Below are 10,617 nucleotides of genomic sequence, written 5' to 3' on the forward strand. Positions count from 1 at the left end.
TGAGGCACTGTTTGCAGCAGCACTCAGTTTACTCTCACTGTGTCTAAGCTAACCACAATCCACATCTCCATGCACACACACCCCATTTGCTAGTATACTAACATCTTCAGAGGTAATTATCCTAGAATCATAGAGTTGGAAGGGACCACCAGGGTCATCTAGTCCAACCCCCTGCACAATGCAGGAAATTCACAACTACCTCCCTCAGACACTCCCCAGCAACCCCTACTCCATGCCCAGAAGATGGCCAAGATGCCCTCCCTCTCATGAGCTGCCTAAGGTCATAGAATCAGCATTGCTGACAAATGGCCATCTAACCTCTGCTTAAAAACCTCCAGGGAAGGAGCGCTTACCACCTCCTGAGGAAGCCTGTTCCACTGAGGAACAGCTCTAACTGTTAGAAAATTCTCCCTAATGTCTAGATGGAAACTCTTTTGTTGTGGGGGTCTTGGTACTCGGGCCAAAAGTTGCCTGCCAATGTAATATAAACTGGTAACATACAAATGAGCATTATGAAACAAACATTGTGGACATTACAGATAAGCAAAAGCAAAGATCAGCTTAAAATGTCCTTGTTCCATAAAATGCACTAAATGGCTTCATGACCTGCATTCAACTAGAACAGTCTATTTATTTGTTTATTTGTTCAATTTATAACCCACCCTCCCCAGCCAAGACCAGGCTCAGAGCAGGGAACATCATCAACATATCAAATATTAACAATAAAAGTATAATTCTAAAATTAAACAATAAAACCCAATTAAAAACCCTTAAAAACTCCAGATAGCGCTTAATTTGACCCATAGTGCCTGGAATAAGCAGTAGGTTGCCCCCCCCATAATAAGAGTAACACAGAACAAGTGGGGGGGGAATAGGGAGGCCAGCAGAGAATGATACCTGCAGTTGTCCTCAACTGTAGGCCTGGCAGAAAAGCTCTGTCTTGCAGGCCCTGCGGAACTCTTTAAGGTTCCGCAGGGCCCTGATGTCACCAGACAGAGCATTCCACCAGGCTGGACAGAACCAGTCCCTCATATTCTCTCCCAGGCCCTCTAGGGCATGTAGTAGATTTGGGGGAAAACTCTAATGCATTGCAGGACACTGGTATTTAAGGACATAACTGATCTTGGATTTATTGTTCTCACCTTAAGGATTAAATGTCGGAGTTCATCATCTTGTAAAAATGAAGGCTTATAGCGGACTTCTGAGTAAGAACTAGTAGAACCTAAAAAGGTAGAGAGAGAAGTTTATGGGTCTATGATAGGTCTAACCCAGAACAGAGTTTACACATGTACAATCCTTAATTCACAAACCAAAATTCACAAACCAACATAAACAAACAAACTGGAGCTCATTCAGAATTGGCACCCTTGTTCATTTTTCATGTAAACTGACATGAAAGTAGTATCAGTCTGCAAGTAAAACAAAAACAGAAGTAGAAGGAAAAGAACAATTCGAGAACTTCCGGTAACGAGCTGGTCTCAAGCAGTCGTCCCTAGGGAGAGTTCCCTAGGGAATCCAAGAAACGCTTTGAATTGGTGTGTTTTTAGCACACCAACCCGGTCCTAAATAGTGGACCGGGATGCAGGAATTCCTCTGCAGCCCGAAGAAAGTGGTGTGACTCCCATACCTCCGAGGGAACTTTTTAAGCCCCTCGGAGGTGTGGATGTTTGTCCCCGCTGGCATCAAGAGGAGATTGCATCGCCGCAAGCGTTTTCTTTGGCATTAGGCTTGGACCTCCATTACCTATAACCATCTTATGAACTTTTTTAATGAAGAAAAACCTCACCCTCCGAAATCTAAGTGAGTAACAAGAATTCTTTTGATCTTACTGGGAATAGAAGGTTGAACTGATTGGCAGAATCAACTGGGAAATCCACACCTCTCCCCCCCATTGTATAAAAACGTTTCCGTTAAGATAAGACATCAGATAAGGCGGCAAGAACTCTATCAAGTTGATCTGGGGGTAGACTAATCAAGTAAACTTTTTGACAGACGTGGCAAGTACCAATCAGATTCTGTGACGTTTGAGGGGAAGGGAGAAATAAAACCCTCCCTCCCCTTGGTCACGCTACCTTTCATGGGCAAGGAAGGTCCTCCAGCCACGCACTTAAGATCCATTTTGAAGTACCAGAAGACCTCTAGGAAACAGTACATCGTATTACAGGACGTCTGCCGGCAACGGGGAGAAGAGAAGTACAGAAGCACGCAGGACCGGAAGTGAATCCCCTTGGTGCACCAACCAAAAGGTTCGCTATTTAAAACTACAAAAAGGGGACGACGGAAGGTCCGCAGCTACATAGTTTCCGGCCGACTTCCTACTTCCTGCTCTCGTCGACCTAGAGCGTCTAAAACAACTCGATGGTACCTCAATTTTAAAACTTGTTTTTCGGCTGTTTTGAGGATTTTTAGGGGAACATCTAAGCGACTACGTTCAGCATGAACTACAAATCTACCCATACTTTGGGACTTGCCAAATTCCTTCCATACCTTTTAAGACTTGCCAAATTCGCCAAAATAAAATATTAAAAATATCTTCAACTTGTTGAACCCTCGCAAGTAATTATGGAAAAAATAATTCAAGATTTGTTTGCTCAGCAAAATGAGACATTTGCAAGACAGCATAAACAGCTGTTAAAACAACAGGAGCAGATGATAAAGCAGATGGAACGGATGATGAAAATGATGAATATCTTTACCCAGTCAACTACTCAAACAATGAACGAGGAAGACCTTAAAGATCTGGTGCCTGTAGATGACAAGATACATGAAGAGCAGAAGACCTCTCTAGAGGAATTGGGAAATTTCAATAAGCAACGTGCAACAATCCAGCAGTTAACAGGAGATCTGAATATGGGTGGCTTTGATCTTTGTTTCTTTAACCTGCATGATGAACTTTTGAATGTTTGCTTGAAGGATTTAAAGAACAGGAAAATTGGAGTTGACAAGATTCTCTTTTTTGAATTTTGGATGGAACAGATTGCAAAGTGGATTTACTATGAGGACCATCCATTTGCAGAAGGGATTTTACTAACAACCTCAAAGGATGATTTCCGATGCTTACTGTTAATGGAGAAAAGAAAGATGCTGGAAATTCCGGGCAAACGGACAAATTTAAAAGAGTTTGGTCAATCTTGCTGATATGATTAAAAGGAACTGATTAAAAGGACTAGTTTAAACGGAAATATAACAACATTTGATATAGATTTATCAGAAGTATAAGATGTTTGAATTTATAAGAGTTTGATTTTTTTTGTGGACATGATCACAATGAACTGGTTAAAAACCTTAATGGAATTAGTATTATATATGATTATGTTTTACTGAAACGAAAAGCTAGGGTGAAATGGAAAATCAATATAGCAACTAATTTTTAATGAGGAGGGAGGTGTAGGGGAAGTTAATACTTTCTTTAATTTCTTCTTGACTATACATAAATACTTTTTATTGGTTCCTATTTGTTCTTAGTTTTATTGAGTATTTTAATAGTTATCAAGAGGACCATTTTGAGAATAATTTTTGATTTAATCCCTTACTTATACCTTTTATTAATTTTATGTTAAGCATTGATTGAATGATGTTAGATAGGATAAGAGTATGTCAATTAAAATAGTAAAGGGATTAGCCCCGTTAGCAAAAGTTTAAACAATTTATTTTTAGAGGGATGAGGGAGAGGGGGAAGTGTTTTTTTTAGTATTATTAGTATTGGAAATTTTTATATGTTAACATGTCAAATTAAGAAAATAAAAAATTATTATTAAAAAAGAAAAGAACGATTCAACCAGCAGCCTAAATTAACTAGAAATCATTTGCTTATTTATTATTCAGGAATGCCAATAGCAGTCTGAATAGCCCTGAATAGCTTGATCTTGTCAGAGTTTGGAAGTTAACAGGGTCAGTCACAGTTAGTACTTGGTTGGGAGACCAACAAGGAAGAGAGGAAAGCAACCGCAAACCACCTCTGTTTCTCTCTTGTCTTGAAAACCCCATGGTCCTAAGGTCATCATGAGTCAGTTGTGACTTGAAAGCACACAATTATTATTATAGAGCACAATGGTTTTTAGAGAAATAACACTTATGCTGTCAAAAGGTTAAGAGCTAGAAAAAACATAGTCAGAGGATTCCATTATGAGGTGGTGGGAAGATTCTCTTCCTGAGATGTCATGACATCTGGACTCCCAGATATTACATCATTCAGTACTGAAGTACTTTAGATTGCTGATACTTAACAAGCTAAGCTATTGTCATATTTAATTTTTAAAAAAAATAACATTAAAATTGTAAATGATGTAACATAAAAACTCATTTGCATTTTTAATAGATTTTTGTAACATTGTACTGAATGCACACCCTATTCACAAACTTAACATATATGAAGGGGGAAGCCCGAATGTTCACCTTCATTGGAAAATGGCTCTGTGCCATTCTGCTTTCTTAGAATACATAGCAGTATTTGTTGACCAGAGGCAAGCAGTAGGTGGCCTATGTCACATTTTTAACAGATAATTTAATTAGAGCGTTTAATTAGAGAATGTACTTTAGTATGAACAAACACAACTGAACCAATATCCTGTAGTGCACACTGTGCTGGCTTTGAACGTGAGAGATCTACATTCAAATCTCCTTTGCCAGTAACTGTCTGCATCATGGTTTCCCAACAAGTCGCTGTGAAGACCAAAGGGTTAGGAGTTCTAAAGATTATTTTTTATTTTACAAAATTTATATCCCACCTTTCTGCCCTCAAAAGAGCCACTATAAGACTGTCTTATAGTGTTTGCTCATTCTTCCTCAAAAGGTTGGAAAAACAAATGTTTATTATAAAATTCCCAGACAGGATCTTTTGTTGCTCACCTTTCAACAACTTTAAGTGCTGCACAGCCATTCTTAACACTGTAAGTTTATCCAGTTTACGTGCTACTGGATTGCACTGAGGTATCATGGCAGATAATTCTTCTATCAGGTTATTCATTTTGTCTCTTCTTCGCTTTTCTGTTTGGCTATGAGCCTCCCTAAGAAAAATGTACCACAAAAATACATTTCCATTAGACTCGCCTCTCACACCACTCGTTTCTAAAACACATTTATTTTTGTTAAAAAATGTAGCTGAAGATTTTTGACCCTTTAAAAAAATTATATGTACCATTCTTGACCATCATCAACATGAAACAATAAAACCAGTTAAATGAAAAAGGTATGCCAACCTAAAACATTCTCCTAAAAATCCCTCTTTCAGCGCATTCCTGAGCTCTAAGGACAAAATCCCTTAGGAGGCCAGGAAGGCACTGTGCCAGCATCTGGGGCCCCAGCACCGGCGTCCGGGCTACTTACACTGGAGGAGCCGTTGACTATCTATCACCCCCTTCAGAAATGGGATGCCCATCTGCGGATTTTAACAGGAGTCTGTCAAGCATATGCTTGGAACTTAAAATGTGTTTAACTGTGGTGGGATTATGTCCTATGTCATGCTAACACTACAGGCAAATCTGATGCAAAAGCTTATGATCATAATGCAAAACTTCTAATTTAAATTAAAATATTTCTTTTCTATAAAACTGTATTTTTGCAAGTTGCAATACCTGAAATATTTAATTTTTATATGTTCTTCATCTTCACTCCTAGGGGAATAAATGCAAAATTTAGTAAAATGCAGAAACATGGACCAGATGATACTATTTTTTATTGCATAAATTTCTCTCAAATAGTATAATTCTTTGGGAACTCGCCCAAAATACAGCAATAAACCATGCCAGCCAGTTCCAGGAGAAAGCACTTAAAACATTTTTTTAAAGAATTATTTTAGTCAAATGGAGGGGGGAGGACAACAGTGCCGATCACATTGCTCTTCTACTATTTTTAAAAAATTGTATATCTACTCTAGCAGTTAGAAAAAAATACAGCTATACAAGTTAAAACGCAGTGAACCTTTTTTTTAACCACATGAACATCAGGAGAACATTCACATTACTTCTGTGATTCACAGCTAGAGATGGAAGGGAAAAGACCTATACACGAATCAATGAGAAGGCAAGTGTCCAGGGTGAATGAAATACTATAGAGAGCTACCCAGAATGAATAAAATGCTACAGATAGTAAAATAAAGTTAAGATTTTTTAATAACACATTGGTTATAGAATTGCATTTTAAGCAAATACCCTGATTTACAATTAAATATAAATTCTCACCAGTATCTCCCTGAATGATCTTTTGGTTTTATGCCTTGTAATTAACTGAGTTCTGTAAGGTATTTAGTTCTCAAGTTCTGAATGACTCTATCAAACAAACAAGGACACTTTTCATCTTGGATATGAAGTAAGCAAACTTTCTTAGTGACCTTGCGTGGGTACACAGGTAGCTGCATAGAGATTTCACAATTGCCCTGTCCTATCTCTCAACACTGTACAAAACACAATACTCTAAATAATTTTAAATATGGACAGCAAATAAAAATATACCTGCTCTGGAGATCATCAACTTCGATGTCACCTGTGTACCTAAGAAAAGAGAAGTTAAACTAGAATCATAGAGTTGGAAAGTACCACCAGGGTCATCTAGTCCAACTCCCTGAACAATGCAGGAAATTCAGTTACTTCCCCCACACACCCCCAGTGACCCCTACGCCATGCCCAGAAGATGGCCAAGATGCCCTCCCTCTCATGAACTTCCTAAGGTCATAGAATCAGCACTGCTGACAGATGGCCATCTAGCCTCTGCTTAAAAACCTTCACGGAAGGAGCGCTTACCACCTCCCGAGGAAGCCTGTTCCACTGAGGAACCGTTCTAAAAAATCTTCCTAATGCTGGGTTAGGATGCTCCATCCACTGCACCTCCTCTCCTAGTCTTTAACAGATAATTGGGATCTGTGATGCATTTCAAAAGCGAGAGTACACAGGTGAGAGCACCTGGGCTCTTGGCCTGGGGGGCAGAGCCGTGGCCCTGGAAATATATGCAACATGTGAAAGAAGGTTTCCCTCCCACTGGGAGGGGGGAGCAGAGAGAGAGACCGAGACCACATAATTACCTGGCAGCCAGGAGCACAGCACTTGACCCCCAGACTCAATCTGAGTAGTTCACTGAACTCACATACAACCCTGTCCCTGGCATGCTCCACTCTGTCTCAGTCCTTAGCTGCCTCCTAACTTCACTGTACTATTATCTTAAGTGCCCAGCCCAATAACTAGCTCTGCCCTTCCTTCCTTGTTCTCTGCCCCTCAGGCAGCTGGTCCCAACTGGCCCTCGGCTCCAACAGTACTCTCCCTCCCTCCCCGCCCAGCCAGGTTAATTTTTCAGTCATTGGGTTTTGTATTTTAATACCCATATGTTCTAGTTATTGCTACCAAAAATAGTTTCTTGTAAGTTTATTAAAGCTAAAACAAAAATGTTGTAGTATATAAATCAGAAGGAGATTGAGAGTGGGAAGGGCAGCCATGAAGGAGCTAGAAAATATTCTTAAGTGTAAGGATGTGTCACTGGCAACCAAGATCAAGATAATTCATGCCACAGTATTCCCTATTACCATGTATGGGTGTGAAAGCTGGACAGTGAAGAAAGCTGACAGGAAGGAAGTAGAATCATTTGAAATGTGGTGTTGGAGGAGAATTTTAAGGATACCATAGACCACCAAAGGCAAATAAGTGGATTCTAGATCAAATTAAGCCTGAACTGTCCCTAGAAGCTAAAATGACTAAACTGAGGCTATTATACGTTGGTTACATTATGAGAAGAAAAGAGTCACTGGAAAAGACAATAATGCTAGGAAAGGTTGAAGGCAGCAGAAAAAGAGGAAGACTTGAGATGGATTGACTGTATAAAGGAAGCCACAGCCCTCAGTTTTCAAGACCTGAACAAGGCAGTTATTGATAGGATGTTTTGGAGGACATTGATTCATAGGTCGGCCATGAGTTGGAAGTGGCTTGACGGCACTTAACACACACATAACATATAAATAAATATAGGGTTGCCCCCATCATCATAACCACAACAAAAAGCTCACTTCTAATTCCTAAGCTAATTTCTCCCCATTTTCTCCTAATTTCATTATTGTTTTAAAAAGCTCTATTTAAAATATTGGAGCCAATATAGAAAGCAGCTGGTTGTAAAATGAATTTACCTACCACCACTGAATGATATCAAGTTAACATGTAAATAAGCAATTACAAAAACATCACATGCATGCATTTTTACAATATACTACAGAATATTCTGATGCTGAAATAAGTTTTGCAGAGCAACACTACCATCAAACAACTGCTGAAAATACTAGTTACCACAATGAAATTTCTTGTTGCCATGGTGACCTGGCACCTGGGATTTGCTGAGCCCTGCATTAATACATTTAATGAAGAGAAGCTTGTATGACCCAGTTCTTTTACAGTAATGAAAAATGTAAACCATCTCACTTACTGGTTATCAGAATCACTTCCTTTGCGTTTCCTTGGAAACTCTACCACAAACGTATTGCTTGAACTAGCAGCGGCAGGATTTGCTATGGGAGTCATAAGGCCTGAGACAACAGAGGAAACGCATGGGGTTCCTTCCATCCAAAGATCTGTGAACGGGAAAAATATATCCAAGGTGAAGGAGACAGAGTTCTATTCTATTTATTTTGGCTAAAATGAAAGGAAGAGAAACAAACCATGCCAAAGAATGCAGCTCAAATAGGTGGCCCTAAGATAGGTTTAAAAAAACATACAGCAGAGCCCTACCATCACAAACACCAGCAAACATGCGCTTCATGCTTCCCAAGTCACACTTTTAGCCACTACAGCATACTTTACAATAGAAGCAGAACAAATGATTTGACAGTATCATTCTAGGGAGGTGTCCAAGGTTTGATCACTTGCATCATCTAAAGCACTGGCCTTTTCCTTTTGTTACCCATATTACGGTTAAACTCATGTATTCCACAACTCGGTAAGAATTTTAATACCAGTTTGTACTCTCATGTACACACCCCAGCTTTTAACTACCTCTCCCTTCCCAAAGCATTTCCCTTTATGGTCACATGACAAATTTTGGTCAGGAGTTTAAACTCTTAGTCTTGAGTTGCGCAGCACTGAAAATACTTGAAAAGCAGACATACAGATCGAGTAGAAGTTCCACTCCAATCTAAAGGAGTCAGCTTACAAAACCGTAAGGCATGTTGACCAAACTAAATAAAATTTCAAGCAACTCTAGTTAACCATGGAGGCAGAACACAGCAAGGGCCTGATCCTCAGTACACACGCATAGCTCACATTTCCTATTTACAATGCGTTATTAAACCCATTGCACACAAAGGACTCATCATACATACACAGAATTAATTCTCATATTTCTATCCCCCCAAAACAGTATGTACAATGTTCATACTAAATTTATTCACCAGGAGGCTACTACACTACTACTACACTCAGTGTTCTCAACATTCAAAAAGTGCCCACAGGCTCAACAAGACTGGAGACCTCTGGAGAGCCAGCATGGTGTAGTGGTTAAGAGTGGTGGTCTCTAATCCGGAGAACTGGGTTTGATTCCCCACTCCTCCACATGAGTGGCAGACTCTGGTGAACTGGGCTGGTTTCCCCACTTCTGCACATGAAGCCTGCTGGGTGACCTTGGCATAGTCACAGCTCTCTCCAAACTCTCTCAGCCCCACTACCTCATAGGTGTCTGTTGTGGGGAGAGGAAGGGAAGGTGATTGTAAGCCCATTTGAGACTCCTTAAAGGTAGAGAAAATCAGGGTATAAAAATCAGTTCTTCTTATAGAGGCTTGCCTGGCACCAAATCTGCAGTCTTTGAGAAAGACACTTTGACTTCCCCAAGACACTCAGTTGTTCCACCATAAAATTTTGTCCGAGACTTCCTGCTTTTATATTATCCTCATCAAGAGGCTTTATTCAAGATTTACCACATTGATTCTGTTTCATCTTTTTAAAAATACTTGATGACTGACGAAACTACTTTTATGGCCAGTAGTTTTATAGATGTGCTTTAGATTTTCTACTCTAATTGTTGATAATGCTTTCATAGTTTTATCTGATAGTTTGCTGTTTATTGTGTATTTATTTATTTATTGCTTCAAATGGTATTGTAAAAAACCTCAAACATTTCATTGTAGGAAGTACAGGATGGAAATATTTTAAATAAACAGCCCTTTCCATACTTAAATATTTGCATCATCCAGAAGTAAAGTCACAGGCACAAGTAAAAGCAAGTCTACCTAGGTGCAATTTTGTGGTATTTATACAATGCTGCTACAAGACCTGGAGTGAACCAGTAAAAGTGCAAAGTATTGTCTAATACATTCAAATGGAAATCACAATACCTGTAACAAAAACAACTTGATGTTAATTAATTCATGTTACTGATGAATTCAACCTTTAATTTTAGTAGGGCAGTTCGAGAGGGTTTTTTTTTTTAATCATGCAAGTGTGCCATTCCATGCAGATCTATTCCAGTATAAACTCACTGATTCCAAGGGGTTTAAGACTGCAGTCACTCCACATCTGGTGCAAAGTTAAAAGGTAAAGGTCCCCTGTGCAAGCACCAGGTCATTCCTGACCCATGAGGGGGCGTCACATCCCGATGTTTACTAGGCAGATTTTGTTTAAGGGGTGGTTTGCCAGTGTCTTTCCCAGTCATCTT

The 10,617-nt window shown here is 39.4% G+C and overlaps 1 protein-coding gene across 1 annotated transcript in view; it reads right to left on the reverse strand.

Annotated features, from left to right (window-relative positions):
- Positions 1-8,525, reverse strand: part of BMAL2 (basic helix-loop-helix ARNT like 2) — a 30,214-nt gene extending 21,689 nt beyond the window's left edge. Inside the window, exons 1-5 of the mRNA XM_056845990.1 lie at positions 8,398-8,525; positions 6,450-6,488; positions 5,574-5,612; positions 4,849-5,006; positions 1,143-1,222 (exon numbers count right to left, since the gene is read on the reverse strand). Of these exons, the coding sequence (XP_056701968.1) occupies positions 1,143-1,222; positions 4,849-5,006; positions 5,574-5,612; positions 6,450-6,488; positions 8,398-8,492 (411 nt within the window). The 5' untranslated portion in view covers positions 8,493-8,525. The remainder of the gene's footprint in view (positions 1-1,142; positions 1,223-4,848; positions 5,007-5,573; positions 5,613-6,449; positions 6,489-8,397) is intronic.
- Positions 8,526-10,617: the final 2,092 nt, after the last annotated feature.

Source organism: Euleptes europaea, chromosome 3 (genome assembly GCF_029931775.1).
Source record: "Euleptes europaea isolate rEulEur1 chromosome 3, rEulEur1.hap1, whole genome shotgun sequence".
NCBI lineage: Eukaryota > Metazoa > Chordata > Lepidosauria > Squamata > Sphaerodactylidae > Euleptes > Euleptes europaea.